The sequence below is a fragment of the Chiloscyllium punctatum genome, chromosome 3 (assembly GCF_047496795.1).
Source record: "Chiloscyllium punctatum isolate Juve2018m chromosome 3, sChiPun1.3, whole genome shotgun sequence".
Classification (NCBI taxonomy): Eukaryota; Metazoa; Chordata; class Chondrichthyes; order Orectolobiformes; family Hemiscylliidae; genus Chiloscyllium; species Chiloscyllium punctatum.
Window position 1 is genome coordinate 44,832,072 of NC_092741.1, and position 23,526 is coordinate 44,855,597.

Sequence of the window (23,526 nt, forward strand, 5' to 3'; positions counted from 1 at the left end):
ACTCTGCACCAGGAGGCTGTGGGTTGTTCTGCTGGATGATCAGAGATGGGCCTGATGGCCATCTATTTGATTATTCTGAGATTTTTAACTTATTAAAATCCCATTTGAATAGACATAAAAGCATAATACAGTCACCTTGTTCAAATTGGAATGTCTCAAAAGATTGAAATTAAACTAAAATGCTGTTGGTGCCAGTGATATCAGTCATTGGACTTGAAATGTTAACTCGATTCTTCTCCCCACGGATGCCGCCAAACCTCTGAATTTCCGCAGCACGTTTAGTTTTCATCTCAAAATATTTATTTGTTTTGTGTGATTGTTACAAACCCTAATTATAAGAGTTTAGAGAATTTTGAATAATGGAATTTGTTAAGCAGGCTGCACTACTTCTCAACATTCATTGACTTGATAAAAGCAAATTACTGTGGATGCTGGAATCTGAAACCAAAAGAGGAAATGCTGGAAAATCTCAGCAGGTCTGGCAGCTTGACAAAGGGTCAGTTAGACTCGAAACATCAGCTCTTTTCTCTCTTTACAAATGCTGCCAGACCTGCTGAGATTTTCCAGCATTTTCTCTTTTGGATTAATTGACTTGAATTAGTCAAAGGGCAAAATCGTTTTTAATATTTATTGTTTCTGAATGTTTACAATCCTTATTTTTAATCTTTTGGATGGGACTGTACCACAAATAAGGTGCTTTAGAGGTAGGAGGGAAGAAACTAAGCATTAATCTCAAGATAGAGAGCGAACTAAAAGTGTGATTATAAAAGTGGGTTTCATGGGAGATAGTTCAGGAAATAGTAAGGCAATGGGAAATGGAAAACTCATTGGGGAGAGGTTCTGGTGCTGGGGAAAGTTATATTTATATAATAAATACAACCATGAAGGGACTTAAATGCAAGAGTGAATCTTTTAAATTGGAGTTGCTACAGGACAAAAAGCCAATATGGGCATTGCAAACAGGAGTGATAGACAAAGCAGGATGTGGTACAGCTTTGTATATGTGCAGCACAGTTTTGAATGATTCCATCTTTATGGAGGTGATTGGAGCAAACTGGGTTCCCTAACATTGGGTTGTAAACTCCCAAGTAGCAATGGTAGCCATGGAAACTAGACTGTGTTTTGACACCTGAGAGGCTCCTTTAAATGATTCGGGGGTTTTTTTCCCGGTTGGTGACTGCAGTAGTTGACTGTGATTCACTGAGATCCAATCAATGCTTCACCTACAACCTCAAAAGAGATTTGTGAACCTCCACAACTGTACAATATACCACACGCCCAATAGTTTTCACTTAAGGGTCATGCACAGTTTGAGAATTAAAGTCTCAGAATTGTTGTAGTGCAAAAGGCTGCCATTTGGCCCATTGTGTCAACATAGGCTTTTGTAATGAGCGTTACACTTTGTGCCTTGCTTCCTGTAAATGCTGCGCATTCTTCCTTATTGAGTGTTTCAATTGAACTGGCCTTCTCCCTTCTCTGATTTTGAACTCTTTCTCTCTCCACAGATGCTGTGTGACCTGTTGAGTTTCTCCAGAATTTTCTGTTTTTAATTTCAGGTCTCCAGCACCAGCAATATTTGGCTTTTACCAAACACCTCCAGTTTGTCTTAACTGAAGTTCTTAATCCTCGGACCCATTCTCATGAACCTTTTATTCACTTTCTCCAATGCCTTCACATTCTTCCTAAATATTGTGCAAAAGTTTGGGAATCGTACAATAGAGCATTGGACTGATGGAGTTTGATAGGAGAGGTGCGGGCAGAGATGGACTAAACCACAGCAGTGGACGTAGGCTGTGTTTTTGATGGAATTAATTTAAGATGGAGAGTCCGTTTGGGTTAGAAAGCCGTTCAGAGTCAAAACTGTCTTTAGTCAGTGTATATCAAGAAATGAATTTTCTTAAGGAATATTAATAGTTTATTTAAAGCTCCTAACATATGAAATACAGCTGTTTTTATTAAGAATGATTGTATCATTGTTAATTTGGAGTAAAGTGAATTTTGAATAATTTGGTTTTTCTGGATTCTGAGTGCATTCCTCATCTTAATTTAAAGTATGTAGTTTTGTTTAATTGAGCTCTCATCCATTACTTATTTTCAAATGTTATTGGAATAATTAACTTTAAACTTTATAAACACTTGGGTTCCTGGCAAGTTTCTGAAATGCATGAAATCACTTTGTTTGGATGTGCATTTTAACAGTTTCCTACTATGTTTTGAGCCATATAGAACTACAAACGGGGATGTGTTTTTATGTTCTTCATAATGCACTGAGGGTGCTCATTGGCACCTGTCTGCAAAAGCTTTATTTTACAAGTGAGAACATTTAAAACCTGTTGATCAAACTGAGGAATATGTTTATCTATCTTAAATCTATTAAAATAGGGAAAGTGCAGTTATCTATAGATTATATCATGGAGTATGATAGAGACTGACGAGATCATGTTTGTTTTAAAATAAATGGTGAAGTATGCAGCTACTTATTCTGCACTACCATTTCATTCAAATGTCCACTTACACATGTTCTTGATTTTTCTTTCTCCTATAGCTGCATCGAATAATCAAAGCTGGGAAAGGTGTGAGTTCATCTCTTGATTTATGCCGTTACCATGGAAACGGGGCTTTGGAAGCCCTCCGCTGCTTTCCTATTTCTGAAGCCAGATCAACTCTGGAAAAGATTGTTTATGCTGTGACCAAATTCTGACTGGCAAAATCACATACGCAGCAAAATCAAACTGAAAGAGAAATGAATGATGTGTACTGACAGAAATGTTGCAAAGTGATGAAGAAAGGTTCTGTTCTTTTTTTAAAGAAATCACAGTGAAACAAAGCAGGTTTGCAATGTCTTTTCCCCTACCTCTCCTTGTATGCCTGTAAACAAATTTGCAGAAAGGTCAAACAGTTTTCCCTTGTCAAGCCAGAGGCGCACTGGAGGCAGCAAGGGCAGAAATAATTAATGAGATTTGTTGCTGTGACCTCAGCAAATGGACAGGAAATAAGGCCGTATTGATTGGACACAACCAAGGATGGCGCCACAATGGTGGCCTGTGGTTTTCCCCTATACTTGGAGGACGGAGCTTGGGGCAGGCTCAGGGGGAGACTTAGAATGAGACTGCAGGTGTTGCGAGAAAACACTTCAAAACCTGTCTGATGGATCTGCCATGTCAGGATAATAGTCCAATTTATCACCGTGCAGGGCAATTGTAAGGATAAAGATTTAGCCTGGGGCTGTGCAAACAGTATAACAGCTTAAAAGATGGTAAATTGTCAAAGCTCCTACTTGTGAATTGTGGAAAAGATGGTCATTTGAATTAAAATGTTGATTTTTATTTAAATGTTATATGTTACGCATACCATATGATTTCTTTTCACCATCTTTTGTTGCTGTTGATTTGTCTTTAGGTATTCCCCATGTACTGGGAAAGCCCAGGTTTAAAACTTTAGCCAAGTATTGTGATTAACTGTGTAAAATTACAGCAGTAAATAGATACCGGTAATTTGTTTACTCATTGATCGAGTTAGTCAATGTTTATTAATTATGACGTGCCTGTTTTTCATCTTCCCAAAGAAAACCTTTTTGCGATTGTGTCTATGCCTTGATTGAAATATGTTTCATAATAAAACGCAATAAGCAAAATGTATTTCTCATGCCGGAATATTCTTTATGTTAATTTTGCACCTTTGTCATGTTCGTACTGAAAAAGACATTTGGAAATAAGTCTCTCTTTCACCTTCGTACTTACAAAAGTCTTGCACAGTGAAGCACACAATGACAGTAGCAGTATATGGGATATCAAGTCTGTAAATTGACACTGTCTCTATTTTGTTCATAGAGATGATTTTTGTGGTTTGCATTCTTGCAACCTGAGAACAACGTTGACAAGAAGGCTGAGTTTACATAAATGGTCTGAATTGCGACTAAGCTACCTTTCTTCTGTGGTGTAATTACAGCCCAACTTTAATCTGAAGGCAGCTAACACAGCAAGCAGATTTTATTACAAAGTTCACTCAAATAATTAGCGTGTTTACCTTCTCCTGATTCCTTATAGAAAAGCATCTTCATTGAACTTGGGCTGCTTTTTCCAACAACTTTTGATACCTTCTTCACAGTGTTTTCAACAGACTAAAAAAGCAATTACAGAAAACAGGTTTCTGTAAAGATAATGTTTACCTTTTCCAACTGGATGTCCTTACACAGTCAGGTGTTCCAGAAGGAAATATGCCAGGCTGTACTTTTGTTGTAGCTTCATATTTTATGAACAAGGAACAAGACGAGGCCACTTGGGCCTTTGAGCTTGCTCTGCCATTCAATAAGATCATGGCTAATCTCATTTTAACATCAACTCACCTGAATATCCCTGATAACCATCCATCCCCTTGGTAATCAGGAATCTATCTACCTCTCCCATAAAAAGAATGAAAGATCCTGCATCCACTATTATGTATGGAAAGGAGTTCCAAAGAGCCCTAACCCTCAGAGAAAAAAATGTTGTCTTATCTTTCGTAAATGGACAAACCCTTTTGTTTAAACTATGACCTCTAGTTCTAGATTGTTCCACGAGAGGAAACATCCTTTCAGCATCCACCCAATCAAGTCCCCTCAGGATCTTAGTGTTTCAAATAAGTCATCTCTGACTCTAAAGCAATCCACTCGTTTCAGTTATTAGCCAAGTAAACCTTCTCTGAACTGTCTCCAATGCATTAATATCCTCTGTGACCAAGATGACCACTACTGGACACAGTACTCAGTTGTAGGTCTCTCAGAACCCTCTATAGTTTCTAACGTTTTCTCTATGACAGATGCTAAGCTAGTTGGCCTGAAATTTCCTGCTTTCTGTCTCCCTTTTTGAATATAGAAGTTAAATTAGCTATTTTCAAATCTAAAAGAATTTTCCTAAATTTAATGAATTTTGGAAAATTAAAATCAATGCATCAACTATCTCATTAGCTACTTCTTTTATGCACCTAAATAAAATTCACCAGGAGATGGGACTTTTCAGCTCATAGTTCCAACAATTTACTCAGTACCAATTGCCAGCTAATTGTAATTTTCTTGAGCTCCTTCCTCCCTTTCTAATCCTGATTCACAGTTATTTCCAGCACATTACTTGTAGCCTCTTGAGTGAAGACTCATGTTAAATAACTGTTCAATTTGTCTTATCATCTCCTTATTCCCCATTGTTAATTTTCCAGATTGATTTTTATAGGATCAACACTTACTTTGCTAGCTCCTCTTTTGAATACCTGAAAAAATAGGTTTTATACATTTGGCTAATGTTTGCACTCTAATTTCCCCACTGCCATTAAGTTTTTAGTAATTTTTTTGCTGTTGTTTGCATTCTTATACAATTTTCTCACTTGTCACCAATCTTTGCACAGGTATTTATCTTTTCTTTGAGTTTGATGCTACCTTTGACTTTTTTTAGTTAACCACGAATGATGAGTCCATGCCTTAGAACCTTTCTCATCTGTCAGAATGTAGCAATTCTACATTTCTGGAATATCTCCTGAAATGTTTTGACCTATGCCTTAACCTAAATCGCTAGTTGATTTTCACCTATCTGCTGTCATTGGCTCATTATTGCCCTTATTTAAATCTAAAATGGTATAAGGACCCACACTTCTCTCCCTTAAACTCTGTGTCAAATGCAATCATATTATGGTCACTATAACAGATATTACCCAGCACACTTTCACTATGAGGTCAGTAATTGATCCTGTCTCAGTCAAAACTAAGTGTAATGTAGCCTCCTCTCTGGTTGGTGCCATAACATGCTGATTTAAGAAACTGTCCTGAAAACATTCAATGAATTCCTCATCTAGGCCAGTTTTTCCCATCTGATCTTTCTAGGCTAGCTTAAAATCATTCATGATAATCACTGTTCCCTTTTGATGAACTCTCATTATTTCTTCTTTTAAGAAGTATACAACTTGACAATTTTAAGTGTAATTTTCCAGTGCACTGATGAAGCTCCCTCGTGTTGTTTTAGTTGTATGACTAGAAGTTTCTTCCAGACTGGATGGATTGGATTTGTTTTCCTCAGAGCAGAGGAGACTGAGGGGGGACATAATTGAGAAGCACATACCGAGAGGGACTTAGATAACTGGAAATAAACTTTCTCCCGTTGTTGGAGGGACAAATAACCAAGAATCACAGATTGTACAGGAAGGAGCTGCTTGTTCCTCCTAGATCCTGGCAGACTGGGAACTTTCAGGGGTATCTAAGAAGTCCTTCCCCTTGCAATACCATCTCTGTGACAATGTAACTCACGCAAGCCTTGGTAGGAATGTAAGTTAGCTTTCCTTCGCACCTAAACATTCTTTTACATTGAAAGTGAGTAGAGTTTAGAGCATAAATGTTTATGACCTAATGTTCTCACTTTTCTTCCTGAAGATTCAAGCAGGAGTGCAATGTAGACCATTTCTGAAGAAGAATCATATCAGACTTGAAATGTGAATTATTTCTCTCTCTGCAGATGCTGCCAAACCTGCTGAGCTTCTCTGTATTTGTTTCAGATTTGTAGCATCTGCAGTAATTTGCTCTTCTACACAATGCAATCTATCCTTTTTACTCAAACCTTTTCCCTCAAGAGCTACAGAAACCCTCTGGAAAACCAAAACAGTCAGTGCAATGGCTCTTTCTTTCTGGGTATCTGTCTTCATGACTGAAGCTTTCTACTCCTCAGTGTTCATGCAGTTGCAATTCTGATCTGTTTGGAGGACAGAATTACAACGATAAATTCCAAGGATAAATGTAACTTGGCAACTAACTAATAGGGTAATTTCAATAATGTCAGTAATCTTCAATAGTAGCTAACACAAAGTGATAATTGCTGGAGATTGTTGGAGGTATAGTTAGTAAGTTTGCAGATGATATCAAAATTGGAAGTGTAGTCGACAGCGAAGAAGGTTACCTCAGGTTCCAACGGGTTCTTGATCAGATGGGCCAATGGGCTGAGTTTAATTTAGATAAATGCGAGGTGCTGCTTTTTTGGAAGGCAAATCTTAGCAGGACTTATACATTTAATGGTAAGGTCTTAGGGAGTTTTGCTGAACAAAGAGACCTTGGAGTGCAGGTTCATAGCTCCTTGAAAGTGGAGTCGCAGGTAGATAGGATAGTGAAGAAGGTTCTTGGTATGCTTTCATTTATTGGTCAGAGTATTGTTCAGGAGTTGGGAGGTCATGTTGCGGCTGTGCAGGACGTTGGTTAGGCCACTGTTGCGTGCACTTCTGGTCTCCTTCCTATCGGAAGTATGTTGTGAAATTTGAAAGGGTTCAGAAAAGATTTACAAGGATGTTGCAAAGGTTGGAGGATTTGAGCTATAGGGAGAGGTTGAATAGGCTGGGGCTGTTTTCCCTGGAGCATCGGAGGCTGAGGGGTAACCTTTATAGAGGTTTATAAAATCATGAGGGCCATGCATAGGATAAAAAGACAAAGTTTCTTTCCTGGGGTGAGGGAGTCCAGAACTAGAGGGCATAGGTTTAGGGGGAGAGAGGAAAAATAAAAGAGACCTAAGGGGCAACTTCTTCATGCAGAGGGTGGTACGGGTATGGAATCTGCTGCCAGAGGAAGTGATGAAGGCTAGTACAATTGCAACATTTTAAAAGGCATCTGGATGGGTATATGAATAGGAAGGGTTTGGAAGGATATGGACCAGGTGCTGGCGTGTGGGACTTGATTGGGTTGGGATATTTGGTCGGCATGGACGGGTTGGACCGAAGGGTCTGTTTCCATGCTGTACATCTCTATGACTTGTTTTTTTTTAACTGCGGCATGCCACTGGCAAGGTCAGCATTTGTTACCCACCTGTAATTGTCGTTGAACCCAAGTGTCTTGTCATTTTCAGAGGGCAGTTAAGAATCAACCACATTGCTGAGAGTCTAGAATCAAAAAGGCATACTTCCTTCCCTCAGGAGCGTTGGTAAATGAGGTGCGTTTTTAAGGAAACTAATGATCATCATTACTGAGACATGGCTAGTTTTCAATTACAGAAAGGTTCTTCAAATGCAGGAATTGGCAACAAAGGTGCTGCTTTTATTACAACCTGTGACTTACCTACCATTTGGAATGTATGACACATACAGCAAAAGTTATCCACATTCTTGTGCATTCCAGGCCAATAAAAAGGCTTTTGTACCTTAGCCTGAGTCTTTTGTACCCCTAGGTGACCCTGTACAGGTAGTTCATGTGCTACCTGTAACACTCCCTGTCTGCATGCTACCAGCAACACAATCCGGTGCACTTCAGCCCATTTCTCCTCTGCACTAACCTGCCCTCGCCTCCATTTCCATCTTAGGATTCTATCTTTCAGGTAATAACCCTCTGGAATATTCGCTGCCTCCTTTTTGGAGTATGCATCCACATATGTATCTTTTGTCTTATTGTCTTTCTGTTGCAAGTCCCGTAGCCTTTCAGGACGAAACACTTCTGTCTGACCCTCTGTCTGTTCAGATTTTTCCTGTACAATTAAGTCAAACAGGGTGTCTGCTAACTGAACCTCAACCCCTTCACCTTTCTCCTTACTTTTCGCTTTGTGCTGTGACTTATGATTGTGGGATCCGGTTACTATACAGTCTGGGAAAATACCAGGATATTTCTGTTCTAACTCCTCAGTTTCTTGATATTCCTTGGGTTTATCGACAACAAGGGGTGTCACTCCCACCTTGGATCCTGAAAAAAATCATTCCCAAGAACAAACTGAATTCCCGGAACTTGACACTCTGTCAACCACTCCCACTGTAACTTACCCGGTTTTGAGTTGGCATTCCAACCTGATCTTATTTAGGGGAACGCTAAATTTCTGTCCATCTATCCCACAAATTACCATACTCTTGGGTACCAAGAAAGAGTGCATATTCACTCATCCCTTGCTATCAGCGACTGGTTTGATCCTGTATCTCTCAAAACTTCTTGTCCTTCTCACCCTGTTCTTTCAGAATAAACTTTAACCACAGAGGCGAATTCTTTATAGAGATCAGATGTGAAATCCATACCCAGCACCTGCCTCGGCTGTGCATTCTCCTGCAGCTCCTTGGCTCTTCTTGGGGTCTCCTTTACTACCTTCACTAATGCCACTGGCTTAGCTTCTTTTACCACATCTTTTCCCACAATGCCTTTCTTTAACGACCAGCACTGTGACTTTACATGTCCCACTTTACCATATGGAAGCACCTGAGGCCTTTCACCTCCTTTTCACCCTCTTGGGCTTCTTTTTTGTCCTGTGGTAAATTCTTACCAGTGCTCTCTCTTTGTTTCGCAGTGTAGGATCTCCCAACTGCTATCCCTCACAGGACGAAGTTCTGGCTGGAAGCTTGTCTTGTGCACCAGCATATATTCATCTGCTAATACTGCTGCCCTTCTCACTTCCTGAACTTTCTGTTCCTCCACGTGAATTCTTATCATCTCTGGAAGAGAGTTTTTAAACTCCTCCAGCAGAATAGTCTCTCGATTCGGCTTTTGCCCAAAACTTTGATTTTCCTGCTCCTCAGATGCTGCCTGAACTGCTGTGCTTTTCCAGCACCACTCTAATCTAGAATCTGGTTTCCAGCATCTGCAGTCCTTGTTTATACCTAGAATAGTCTCTCGTACATTCTACGAGAGACTATTCTAAGGTCTCAATCTATTTTTAAAGCATGCACCCATCTATCAAAATGACTATGTTTAATTATTTAGAACTCAACATAAGTCTGACCTGGTTCCTCCTTTATGTTTCTGAACCACTGCTTATGTGCTTCTGGTACCAATTCATAAGCACTTAAAATAGCCTGTTTAACCTCTTCATAATCTCTTGACACCCCATCAGACAGCGCAGCAAATACCTCACTAGCTCTGCCTACCAGTTTAGCCTGAACAAGCATTACCCATAAATCCTCGGACCACTCCACCTGCCTAGCCAATTTTTCAAATGAAATAAAGGCTTCAACATCTTTCTCATCAAAATGTGGCAGAGTTTTGACATATTTGTATATATCACTACCTTCTCTTTTAATCTCCATCCTATTAACTTGACTTAGTCAACAAAGTCGCAACTTCTCAAGTTCAATTCTCTCTTTTTGCTCAACTAAGAATCTTCTCTCTCTTTTTCCTCCCACTCTCTCTCTCCCTTTCTTCTCTCTTTTTGCTCAGCTAAGAATCTCTCTCTTTCCTCTCTCTTTCTCCTCTCTCTCTGTCTCTCTCTAGTTTTATCTTCTAACTCCATTTTCCTCAATTGTAATTTGTTTTTCTACCTCGACTGCACTTGTCAGTTTCTCTGACACACCTAAGTGCTTGAGTAACTCCCTTACAACTTCAGCTTTACTTTTGTTCTTGGTTAAACCCAAATCTAACTTATTTGCTAATTTTAAAAGTATGACCTTTTTCTTTCCTTCTAAAGTTCCTTGGCAAATCTGAAAATCATCTTCAAATCCCAGAACCTCCTTAGCAACTTTAAGAGCCATTTCTCTCACTTTTAATTCAATCAACCACACGTCACTGAAATTAAACAAATTGTTTCACCTATATTTTATTTAAAGATCTAGGACACTAACCTGCAAGTGTTTAAATCTGCTGGGATTTTTCGTACCCCCAAATCTATTTAAATCTGTCTAAACCAGTTCAAATCCCAACGACGAGCCCCCAAACTGTTACCACATGGGGGTAAACCTCTCCTATTTTAAACCAACAACACAGAAAAGATTTACCCGTGCGGTAATCTGTGAAAATTCAAGAGGCCAAGCACTATCCCAAAGGGCACTATTTAAAGTAAAATTTAACAACCTTATTTCTTAAAGTATAACAGAGAATAATTAATTAACACCTATTTACAACTCCTTTCTCTAACTTATCTTTTACCTTCCCCTTCTACAATACTAGTCCGATAACCCCCCAATTAAGACTTATCAAAAATTCAAATTTCAAAACCAGCCAGCTATCGAAACTTCTCTTTATACCTTCCTCTGTCGTCTTTTCTTCTTCTTAGGGTTTTGGGTTTCTGTTTCACAGGTCACTGATTGATAAAGGTACCTTTAAGAGAGCTATTCTCTGGGCAGTCTATACATGCTGGTGACTTGGCAGTTCTCCCCCCAACTGTTCAAATTTTCCCAGTCTTACACCTCCATAGCAGATTGTGTCACTGGCTTTTAATATTGTCAGTGTACTAAATTCCAACTTGATTGGAGTTTGATTTGTTTTACAGCATAATTTAACTCATTTGCCCAATTCAAATTTGTTTCTCTTTAGATTAGATTCCTGACAGTGTGGAAACAAGCCCATCGGCCCAACAAATCCACACCGAACCTCCAAAGAGCTACCCGCCTAGACCCATTCCCCTACATTTTACCCCTGACTAATGTACCTAACACAATGGGCAATTTAGCCTGGCCAATTCACCTCATGTGCACATCTTTGGATTATGGGAGGAAACCAGAGCACCCAAAAAAACCCTCGCAGCTTGTTGATTCCAGGCAGCCAGCTACACCAGCTGCTGGATCAAAAGGTTACATAGCACCAAATGTTCTGAACAAGATGCAATCAGGTAGTTCTGCTAGCTTTTAACTTTCTTAAAGGTACAGTACACCCACATCACCCAGACAGATTTCAGAACAGGTCACATGCCTCCATTTATTTTATTCAAAGTTGAAGAGACAGTCCCAAAACACACACATTTATGAACTTATATAAAAACAGAAAATGCTGGAGGGACAAGCAGAGTTAATGTTTTGAATCCGATGTGACTCTTCTTTAAGAGTTCTCCACAAATGCTGCCAATCCTGCTGAGTTTCTCCAGCATTCTGTTTTTATTTCAGATTTCTAGCATCTGCAATATTTCACTTTTAATGTAATAAACTTCTTATTTGCAACAAAATGGGAGGTTATGACAAATTGAATATTGGTGGATTAGTTTCTCTTGGGGGTAAAGTACACTTTCAAAATGTGACAATCCCATTTAAAGTAGAAATAAGAAGATCTTACTGAATGGTAAAGTCGGCTTAATTGGCCAATTCTTTTACTCTTGCTCCTACTTTTCGTGCTGTTGTGTGTTCATGGGATATGTGTGATCACAAACCGCTGCTGGACGAATTCCCAAAGATTTAATCAAATATACTCTATTTGTCCCACCCAATCAAGTGGCTTTTTCTTCCTCACCAATATATTTATAAATAGTGTGACAATGCTGCCACTTTAAAAGGTTATTTAGTCCTTTGTTTTGAAGAGTGGCTGTGTGGCAGAGGTAAAAAAAGAACTGGCTACTGAAGATGACTTAAGTAAACAACATGTGAGTCATTGGGATTATTTTTAAATTGGAACAATGGAAGCAGCCTCAAGGGGTGTATTGAGCTCTCTCAGATTCAAATTTCTGCGTTTAGGTTTCTTCAGAAGTCTTTGGGGTTTCAAAAGAGTTAGCTCCAGTGAATGATTCCTAGCTGCTATTCTCTCTGAACTTTCTCTTGATGTTTCTTCCTCCTGGACTGGAAAACTGCATGTAAGAATCTGACTGAATTTACCTTTTTGCTAAGGAATGTGTTTATAAAATTTTACTATATTGAAACAGCTGATTAGTAGTAGGTATTTATTGGTTATGTTTTCTTATAGTTAAGTTTATTCTAAATTCCTCTTTGTTTTGTTTGTATTTTAATTACAGTGTTTACATAAATTGTGTTTTGCTTAATGTCGAGTAGTTTGACCAGTTGCATCGCACCTGGAACACAGCACTTGACATCTACCTTTAAAATAAGAAAATGTTAGGGTCCAGGCTACTTTCTTGAAATATTTTGAGGGAGTCTGGTCCATAACAAAAATTAACAATATTGTTCAAAGAAAATGGACAAGTAGGCATAATTTTTGTCGTTTTGTGACTTTTCTCCTGGACTGCTGGCAGCAATATCCAGAACCGAGGTTAGTCTTTAATTCCCGGAGTCTCAAAGACAATCCTGGATAATCAGCAACTTTACTGCCCGTGAGTCCACATCTCCTGCACTTGCAGATGTCCAACATCAACCCTAAAGTTAATCTCCTCCTTGAGTTTAAGCTTTCTAATTAAAAAAAGCAAATGCATAATATTATTCTTAAAATTTGAAACAAACAGAGACAATTGAAAAGCAGAAACATTTGTAAGTAAAATTTTATGGATGAAGTCTGATTGACATATGTATTCTAATAAACATCTAATTGCTTAAAAATGTCAAATATAAAAAATGTAATGAAAATTTGTTGTTTCCCTAGATGTGTTAATGATTGAAAACATCACTTCTGTTTCCACAGATGGTATTTACTGTACTTGATAGTTTGTGAAAGTTAATTTCTGAGCACAGAAATAGAGAGCTCAGGTTTTTCATTAAAAACTTAAGCACTGTTTGACTGGAATGAAAGCATGAAATGTATTTTGCTGTAAAACGTCTGAATTGATTGCAAATATTACAAACGGTAATGCTTTACAGATGGTGTTTACTGGATTTAAACAGGAGACTTGAAAGTTAAATTACGGGGTTTAATTGCTTGCAAATGTGTACAGATGTTAAACATCTTCTCCAAGTGCTGATGATTTTCCCTATCCCTGACAGCAACTCCAGTTTCCTGTTTTAGTTGGACACTAGGTGTTAACATGTGACGTGTGAAGAGGTTAGAAACTGAATGAACTATTGAATAAGAGTACACATTTCCAGGCTAAGCCAATCTTCTCAAATATATATATATGTATATGTGTATGAGATATTTATATAGTATATAATGTATATTGTATACATACATGTATAACTATAGCTTTAAAACATAAACAGAAGTTTTCTTCTTGCCGAATCTAGTTTCTCGGCAGACTGGTGTAATGGATTGTAGAAAAGGTTCAAAGGACCCATTCCCTTTGATTACTCAGCCATTGAGGGGAGAGGACAAGGACCGAGCAGCATTTCATATGGTGAGAACCTCTCTACCTCAGTGTAATTTCATGTGCTTTCCTTTGATCCACACCCTGATGGCCGTTTGCTTAGGGATTGTCCTCACAGCACAAAAGAGGCTCTTTGCTGAAAAGGTTCCTCAACGTTTCAAAACTCATTGAGGATCTCCATTTTTTTTAAACTGTACTATTGGTATAGGCTTTGTACTACTGTACCATAGGTTTTGTTGGTTTAGAAACTGTGGCTGCTGTTTTACATCCAGAAACATACATTTTATGTCAGAAACTGATTCTTGAAAAGTTTTTGTTATCATTGGCCATAGGTAAAGGACACAGTTATCTGACAAAAAAAAATCCCACAGAATATTTGGTCTTTTTCCTCCTTCACTGTGTTTGAAGAGGTAGCAGGTTCAGGCATTGCAACCCTAGATGCTCGAATTTTCTTGCAAAATAACCCCTTGCTGGATTACTTTCAGACAGGTTTCCTCTGAATCCAAACGTGAGTTTAGGGACCGAGAGGTGAGGTAAAGGGTAGCAATTCACAGTCTCACTATTCAGTGTTCATTGTTATGCATTTGGGCTTGGGATGTTGCATTCATGCTGGGCCTCATGAAGTTACAGATCAGAGTTTCAGGCATTCCATGATGCAAGAACAGTGGGACAATGTGGGCAATAGGAAAGCCCATTCTATTTCAGAACATGTTCCAACCAGGTGAGAAAGGGTGGATTGACCCTTGTCTTGTCCCTCTCCTCATTTGATTGCAATAGGTTTCTCAAAAGGCTAGGATTGCCAAAGCACACGATGTGAAAGACACAGACAGATTTCCCGGGGTTCTTAATAAATTTTAAAACTTACCTCTAGCGTCTGGGCTCACCATTGTTGTTCCAGCAGCAGGAAGCGTGGGAGCGTCGAGCAGGAAGCTGTTGGGAAGGTGAGCAAAAAACAATGTAAAAACTCATCTGTAGTGTCGGGGCCTGCCATTTTGCAGAAGCAGAGGCAGAGGCAGAGGCAGAGGTGAATGCAGGGGACTGTCAGCAATATGTTGGACATGTGGTGGGTTGATAAGTTAAGTCGGTTAGTTAAAAATTTACTTTTCTGATGTTCTATTAATTGAATAAGGCCATAGCAGAAAAGAACTAGAAATTATTTAACTCAAATTTTTAAATATTAATTAACTAGGTAGAGATGGCTGGTCAGATGATGTGCTGTAGCTGTATGATGTGGGAGCTGGCTGATCCCATTGTGAATGGCAGTGATCACATCTGCAGCAAGTGTTGATTGCTGGAGGAACTCTGGCTCAGAGTTAATCTGGAATCTGAGCGTCAAACACTGTGGCACATCCGGGAAGGGGAGAGTTACCTGGACGCTTTGTTTCAGGAGGCAGTCACACCTGGGAGATTAAGTAATTAAAATTCAGTTAATGATCAGGGACAACAGGATGTGACTGTAAGTGAGGCATGTATGGGGATCCTGAGTTCAGGAGTAGAGGAGCCTCAGCTTTTGACCTTATCCAACAGGTATGAGATTCTTGCTCCCTGTGTGGATGAGGAAAAGGGCTGCGAGGAGGCTGAGCCAACTGACCATGACACCATGGTGCAGAAGGCCATCTAAGAGGGGGGAGCAAAAAGGTAAGTGGGAGTTATAGGGGCTTCTAAAATTAGGGAGACAGATAGTATTGTTTGCAAGCTGGATCAGGAGTCCCGTATGGTGTGTTGCCTGCCCCATGCCAGGGTGAAGCACATCTCTGAACAGTTTGAAATAATACTGGAGTGGGAGGGGGAGGATCCAGTTGTTGTGGTCCACTTGGGACTAACAACACAGGCAAGAGCAGGATGGAGGACCGGTTTGGAGATTATCGAGCACTAGAAACAAAATTAAGGAACAGGTCCTCAAGTGTCATAATCTCCGGATTACTGCCCTAGTCACGTGCAAATTGTCTTTGGGACAAGAAAATTAAGGAAGTAAGCACGTGGCAAAGGAATGGTATGGGAAAGAGGGGTTCCATTTCATGAAGCATTGGCATCAGCTTTGGAACCTGGGGGGGCGGAATCTGTACCAATGGGTGGTCTCCAACTGAACCGATCTGAAGCCAATGTTCTATCGAAAAGGATAAATAGGGTGGTTACTAGGACTGGAGAAGAAAGTGAGGACTGCAGATTCCTGAAGAAGGGCTTATGCCCGAAACGTCGATTCTCCTGTTCCTTGGATGCTGCCTGACCTGCTGCGCTTTTCCAGCATTGGTCACTAGGACTTTAAACTTGAGTCGGGGGGAAGGGAAAGGGAACGCAACAGGAAATATGGTGGTAAATGAAAAGGTAAGCAGCAGGTTAATATGTATGCACGAAGGTTTAAGTTCAAGGCAGACTATGAAAGAGGCAAAAATGAAGGATAACTCGGGAGGTATCAGTGATGTTGTGAATCATAACGGTAAGGAAGCTAGCATAAAGGCACTTTAACTGAATGTTCGTAGCATTCGGGGCAAGGTTGATGAGTTAACAGCACAAATCATCGTGAACAAGTATGATTTGATAGCCATCACAGAGACATGGTCGCATAATGGCCATGACTGGGAACTAAATATCCAGGGGTACCAGATTATTCGAAAGGACAGACTGGAATGCAGGGAAGGTGGTGTAGCTCTGATACTCAAGGATGACATCAGGGCGGTGCTGAGAGATGATATCGATTCTATGGAGCATGAGGTTGAATCCATTTGGGTGGAAATTAGGAATTGCAAGAAGAAAACATCACTGATAGACGATGCCTATCTGCCACCAAATAATAATATCACGTTGGGGGGGGGGGGGGGCGGCAATAAGCAAAGAAATAACTAATACCTGCAAAAATGGTACGGCTATTATCACGGGGGATTTTAATCTGCATGTAGACTGGTCGAATCAGCCAGGTCAGAATAGCCTTGACGAGGTGTTTGTTGAGTGCATCCGTAATAGTTTTCTTGAATAGCATGTAATGGAACCAACGAGGGAGCAAGCTGTCCTAGATCTGGTCCTGTGTAATGAGATAGGAATAATTATTTGAAAGGAGTGATCACAGTATGGTTGAATTTAAAATACAGCTGGATATTGTGAAGATAAAATCCAATACCAGGGTCCTGTGCTTGAATATGATAGAATGAGGGAGGACCTGGCGACAATTGATGAGCAGTGGAGAACTTTTTCAAAGAAATATTTCAAAGTGCTCAGCAAATGATCTTCTCTTCTTCACTGTCAACGGGGGTGGTACCAGGGGACTGAAGAGTCGCGAATGTTGTGCCCATGTTCAAAAAAGGGAATAGGGATAACCCCGGGAATTACAGGCCAGTTAGTCTTACTTCTGTGGTAGGCAAAGTAATGGAAAGGGTACTGAGGGATAGGATTTATGAGTATCTGGAAAGACACTGCTTGATTAGGGACAGCCAGCACGGATTTGTGAAGGGTAGGTCTTGCCTTACAAGTCTTATTGAATTCTTCGAGGACGTGACTAAGCATGTAGATGAGGGTAGAGCAGTGGATGTAATGTACATGGATTTTAGTAAGGCCTTTGATAAGGTTCCCCATGGTAGGCTTATGCGGAAAGTCAGGAGGCATGGGATAGAGGGAAATCTGGCCAATTGTATAGAAAACTGGCTAACCGGTCGAAGTCAGAGAGTGGTGGTAGATGGTAAATATTCAGCCTGGAGCCCAGTTACAAGTGGAGTTCCGCAGGGATCAGTTCTGGGTCCTCTGCTGTTTGTAATTTTTATTAATGACTTGGATGAGGGAGTCGAAGGGTGGGTCAGTAAATTTGCAGATGATACGAAGATAGGTGGAGTTGTGAACAGTGAGGAGGGCATTTGTCGTTTGCAAAGGGACTTAGATATGATGCAGAGCTGGGCTGAGGAGTGGCAGATGGAGTTCAACCCTGCCAAGTGTGAGGTTGTCCATTTTGGAAGAGCAAATATGAATGCAGAATACAGGGTTAATGGTAGGGTTCTTAGTCAAGTGGAGGAACAGAGGGATCTTGGGGTCGATGTACATAGATCTTTGAAAGTTGCCACTCAGGTGGATAGAGTTTGTAAGAAGGCCTATGGCGTATTATCTTTCATTAGCAGAGGGATTGAATTCAAGAGTCGTGAAGTGATGTTGCAGCTGTACAGGACTTTGGTTAGGCCACATTTGGAGTACTGTGTGCAGTTCTGGTCGCCTCACTTTAGGAAAGATGTGGAAGCTTTGGAGAGGGTGCAGAGAAGATTTACCAGGATGTTGCCTGGAATGGAGAATAGGTCGTACGAGGATAGGTTGAGAGTTCTTGGCCTTTTCTCGTTGGAACGGTGAAGCATGAGGGGTGACTTGATAGAGGTTTATAAGATGATCAGAGGAATAGATAGAGTAGACAGTCAGAAACTTTTCCCCCGGGTACAACAGTGTGTTACAAGGGGACATAAATTTAAAGTGAAGGGTGGAAGGTATAGGGGAGATGTCAGGGATGGGTTCTTTACCCAGAGAGTGGTGGGGGCATGGAACGCGCTGCCCGTGGGAATGGCAGAGTCAGAATCATTGGCGACCTTTAAGTGGCATTTGGATAGGTACATGGATGGGTGCTTAATCTAGGATAGAAGTTCGGCACAACATCGTGGGCCGAAGGGCCTGTTCTGTGCTGTATTGTTCTATGTTCTAAAAGTATATTCTGGTGAGAAGGCAGGACTGTAAGAGAAGGGGTAATCTGCTATAGGTGTCTAAGGTAATGAGGCAGGCTATCAAAGTGAAGGAGAAGGCGTACAAAAACAGCAGGAATCTAGAAGATTGGGAAAGCTTTAAAGACCAACAGAAAGCCACAAAAAAAGTAAGATAAAGTATGCGAAAAATCTAACAGAGTATAAGGACAGACAGCAAAAGTTTCTATAAATATACAAAATGAAGAAGAGTGGCTAAAGCAAATGTCAGTCCTTTAGAGGATGAGAAGTGGCGGTTAGTTATGGGATATGATGAAATGGCTGGGGCATTGAACAGGTACTTCGCATCAGTCTTCAGAGTGGAGGATTCTTAATAATGTGCCAGTAAGTGACAAAGGTAGGTGAGGACCTGGAAACAATTATTATTACAGAAGAGTTAGTGTTTGGTAAGCTGATTGAGCTAAGGATAGATAAGTCTCCTGGCCCTGATGGAATGCATCCCAGGGTACTAAAATAATGGTGGGAGAAATAGCAGGTGGACTGGCAGTAATTTTCCAAAATTCACTGGACTCTGGGGCAATCCCAGCAGATTGGAAAATAGCAAATGTGACTCCACTGTTTAAAAAGGAAAGTAGACGAAAGATAGGGAATTATAAACCAGTGAGCTTCACCTCTGTAGTGGGGAAGATACTTCAGTATATTATTATCAAGAAATAGCAGGGCATCTCAAAAGAAATTGTCCCATTGTACAAATGCAGCATGGATTCATGAAGGGCAGGTCATGCTTCACAAAACTTTTGGAATTCTATGAAGACACTTCAAGCAAGGTGGACAACAGGGACCCAGTGGATGTGGTGTACCTAGATTTCTAAAAGGCCTTTAACAAGGTGCCACACATGAGGCTGCTGCATAAGATAAGGATGCATGGTGTTAGAGGTAGAGTATTAGCGTAGATAGAGGATTGGTTGGCTGACAGGGAGCAAACAGTGGGGATAAATGAGTGCTATTCTGGTTGGCAATCAGTGACTAGTGGTGTGCCTCAGGGATCAGTATTGGGACCGCAATTATTTACAATTTAGATAGACGATTTGGAATTGGGGACCACGTGTGCCGTGTCAAAATTTGCCAATAACACTAAGATGAGTGGCAGAGCAAAGTGTGCAGAGGACTGTGAGTCTTTGCAGAGGAACATAGATACTTTGAGTGAGTCGGCAAAGGTCTGGCAGATAGAGTACAATGTTAGTAAATATGAAGTCATACATTTTTGTAGGAGTAACAACAAAATAGATTATTACTTGAATGTAAAAAATTACAGCATGCTGATTTGCAGAGGGATCTGGGTGCCCTTGCGCACGAATCACAGAAGGTTGGTCTGCAGGTACAAGTAATTAGGAAGGCAAATGGAATTTTGTCCTTCATTGCTAAAGGGGTTGAGTTTAAAAGCAGACAAGTGATGTTACAGCTGTACAAGTTGCTGGTGAGACCACACCTGGAGTACTGCATGCAGTTTTGGTCTCCTTACTTCAGAAAGGATGTACTGGCACCTGTGGGGGTGCAGAGGAGGTTCATTCGGTTGATTCTGGAGTTGAGGGGGTTGGCTTATGAGGAGAGACTGAGTAGACTGGGATTATATTCGTTGGAATTCAGAAGAATGAGGGGGGTGTTTATAGATACATATAAAATTATGAAGGGAAGAGATTAGATTAGATTACTTCGTGTGGAAACAGGCCCTTCGGCCCAACAAGTCCACACCGACACTCTGAAGAACAACCCACCCAGACCCATTCCCCTACATTTACCCCTTCACCTAACACTACGGGCAATTTAGCATGGCCAATTCACCTAACCTGCACATTTTTGGACTGTGGGAGGAAACTGGAGCACCCAGAGGTAACCCACACAGACACGGGGAGAATGTGCAAACTCCACACAGTCAGTTGCCTGAGGCGGGAATTGAACCCGGGTCTCCGGCGCTGTGAGACAACAGTGCTTGCCACTGTGCCGCCCTATTAAAATAGATAGGATGTTTTCACTGGTAGGTGAGACTAGGTCAAGAGGATATGGATTCAAGATGAGAGGAAGCAGGTTTAGAACTGAACTGAGAAGGAACTTCTTCACCCAGAGGATTATTAATCTATGGAATTCCTTGCCCAGTTGACGTTACTTCAGTAATCGCTTTTAAAGTGAAGGTAGATGCCTCTTTGAAAAATAGAGGAATTAAGGGATATGTGAAAATGCGGGAAAGCGGAGCTGAGTCCACAGAAAGATTAGTCATGATCTGGGTGCCCTTCCACATGAATCACAGAAGGTTGGTCTGCAGGTACAAAAGTAATTAGGAAGGCAAATGGAAGCCTGGTGTAGTAGGCGTGAAGGGTCAGACAGCCTACTCCTTCTCCTAATTCTTATGTTCTTAATTTTAAAAAAATCAATTAGTGGTTTTTAGGCTTTATGACAATTGTTTTCTAGAAAAGATTAATATAAAACTAAGAACACAATGATTAAGCTATGCAAGGCTTTGGCACAGAAACACCTTTGGACTCCACACGTAATGGTGCTGTTCATGGACTATCAGAAGCAGAAAAATAGTATTCAAACATAATCTGAAACCTTATGGCTTGCCAAATCTCCTGGAGGGTATGCATGGAACAACAACGGGTCAAAACATGAGGTGTCAACCTGGTGAAGCCAAACCACAAGCCTAGTTGCATGCCAAGCCATGGAAGCAGCAAGTGATAGATAGAGATAGGCACAAGCAAAGGATCAGATCAACACTCTGCAGTCCTACTACATCAAGTTGTGAATAGTAGTAAAACCTTACACAGGGGAACAGGAAGAAGAGATTTCACAAATATCCCCTTCCTCAATGATGATAGAGTCCAGTACACCGCAGGAGTCAATAATAATGGGTTGGTACCCATGTTCAGTCAGAAGTGTCGACATAGGGGATTCAACTCAGCTTTCTTCTAATGTCCCTAAATCACAGTTGCCAGGCTTCAGCCAATTCGATCCACCCATGATACCATGAAATGGCTGAAGGTGTTTGTTTTCAATGTCCAAGGCCCTGAAAGCGTTCCAGCTGAAGGTACATTCTTCATAATAAGACATGCCAGGCCAGAAATCCGACCCAGCGAGTTAATGCCCCATCGGTCTATTCTCAATCTTCAATAAAGTGATGGAAGGTGACAGTAAAGGAAAAGCGAAGTATTCACAAGTCAGGATAGTCTGCGCGCCGAATGGGAAATGGCAGGTGCTAACATCCTCAACTTTGACAGAGGGAACGTTGAAGCTGGTGCTTGTGGAGCCAATCAAACAAGCTCCTTCTGTCAAGCTTCTTGAGTGTTTTTGGAGCTGTATTCATCAAGGCAAGTGGAGAACATTCAAAGACATCTCTGACTTATACCTTGCAGACTTTGGGGAATCAGGACCGGGGCGATCTGTATCAATGGTTCAGATGGAGGCCGTTCCAATCTGGAACCAGTGTTCTGGCGAAAAGGGTAAATAGGGTGGTCACTTGGACTTTAAACTTGGGAGTTGGAGGGGGAAGGGAAAGGGAAAGCAACAGGGAGTATGGAATCAAGTAGAAAGATAAGCAGTAAGTTAGCATGTGTGCAGGGTTTCAGTTCGAGGCAGGCGAGGAATGAAGCAAAAAGGAAGGATAACCTTAGGTAGAGGTGATGGAAATTATGGGGATAAGAAAATTAGCATTAAGGTGCTTTACCTGAATCCTCAAAGCATTCGTATCAAAGTAGATGAATTAGCAGCACAAATCATTGTGAATGATTACAATGTGGTAGGCATCACAGAGGCTTGGTTGCAGGGGGTTCAGGACGGGCAGTTAAACATCCAAGGATTTACAACTTATCGAAAAAGCAGGGAGGTGGGCAGAAGGGGCGGGGTTGCCCTGTTAGTTAAGAATTAAATTAAACCTATGGCTGTAAATGACATGGGGTCAGATGATGTGGAATCTGAGTGGGTGGAGTTGAGGAACCACAAAGACAAAAAAAAACGTAGTGTATAGACCTCCCAGCAATGGTCAGGACCAGGGGTGCAAGATATACCAGGAAATAGATAGGGCATGTCAGAAAAGTAAGGTCATGGTGATCATAGGGTACTTCAATATGCAAATAGACAGGGTGAATAATGTTGCTGGTGGATCCAAAGAAAGGGAATTCATGGAGTGCTTACAGGATGGCTTTTTGGAACAGCTTGTGATGGAGCCCACAAGGGAGTAAGGTATTCTGGACTTAGTGTTATATAACGAGCCAGACTTTATAAAAGATCTTAAAGTCAGGGAACACTTAGGAGGCAGCGATCATAATATGATAGAGTTCAGTCTGCAGTTCTAAAGAGAAAAGGCAAAATCGGATGTAATGGTGTTACAGTTAAATAAAGGTAGTTACAGGGGCATGAGAGAGGAACTGACAAAAATAGACTGGAAGCAGAGGCTTGCGAGGAAGACAGTAGAGCAAAAATGGCAGGAGTTTGTGGGTATAATTGAGGACACTGTACAGAGGTTCATCCCCAAGAAAAGAAAGATTACCCTGGAGGGGATTAGACAGCCATGGCTGACGAAGGAAGTCAGGAAATGTATCACAGAAAAAGAGAGAGCCTATAAAGTGGCCAAGAGCAGTGGGAAATCAGAAGATTGGGAAGACTACAAAAACAGACAGAGGATAACAAAGAGAGAAATAGGGAAGGAGAGGATCCATCATGAAGGTAGGCTAGCCAGTGATATTAGAAATGATAGTAAAAGTTTCATTCAATACATAAGAAACAAACAAGAGGCAAAACTAGAGATTGGGCCACTCCAAATTGATGCAGGAAGGCTACTGATGGGAGATAAGGAAATAGCTGAAGAACCTAATAAATACTATGTGTCAGTCTTCACAGTGGAAGACATTAGTAATATAACAACAATTAAGGAGAGTCAAGGGGCAGAGTTGAGTATGGTGGCCATTACAAGAAGAAAGTCCTTTAAAAGTTAAAAGGTCTAAAAATTGATAAACCTC

General features: G+C 40.7%; 1 protein-coding gene and 1 long non-coding RNA gene across 5 annotated transcripts in view; one reads left to right on the forward strand and one right to left on the reverse strand.

Annotated features, from left to right (window-relative positions):
- pdss2 (prenyl (decaprenyl) diphosphate synthase, subunit 2) overlaps positions 1-3,638 on the forward strand; it is a 179,343-nt gene extending 175,705 nt beyond the window's left edge. For all 3 annotated transcript variants that reach the window (XM_072552602.1, XM_072552611.1, XM_072552609.1), the window contains one exon: positions 2,546-3,638. In XM_072552602.1, coding sequence (XP_072408703.1) covers positions 2,546-2,701 — 156 coding nt within the window. In that variant the 3' untranslated portion in view covers positions 2,702-3,638. The remainder of the gene's footprint in view (positions 1-2,545) is intronic.
- A 7,957-nt stretch (positions 3,639-11,595) lies between these two features.
- LOC140454602 (uncharacterized) overlaps positions 11,596-23,526 on the reverse strand; it is a 44,088-nt gene continuing 32,157 nt past the window's right edge. For both annotated transcript variants that reach the window (XR_011952720.1, XR_011952719.1), the window contains exons 2-4: positions 16,704-16,875; positions 14,722-14,786; positions 11,596-13,008 (exon numbers count right to left, since the gene is read on the reverse strand). This is a non-coding gene — a long non-coding RNA (uncharacterized lncRNA). The remainder of the gene's footprint in view (positions 13,009-14,721; positions 14,787-16,703; positions 16,876-23,526) is intronic.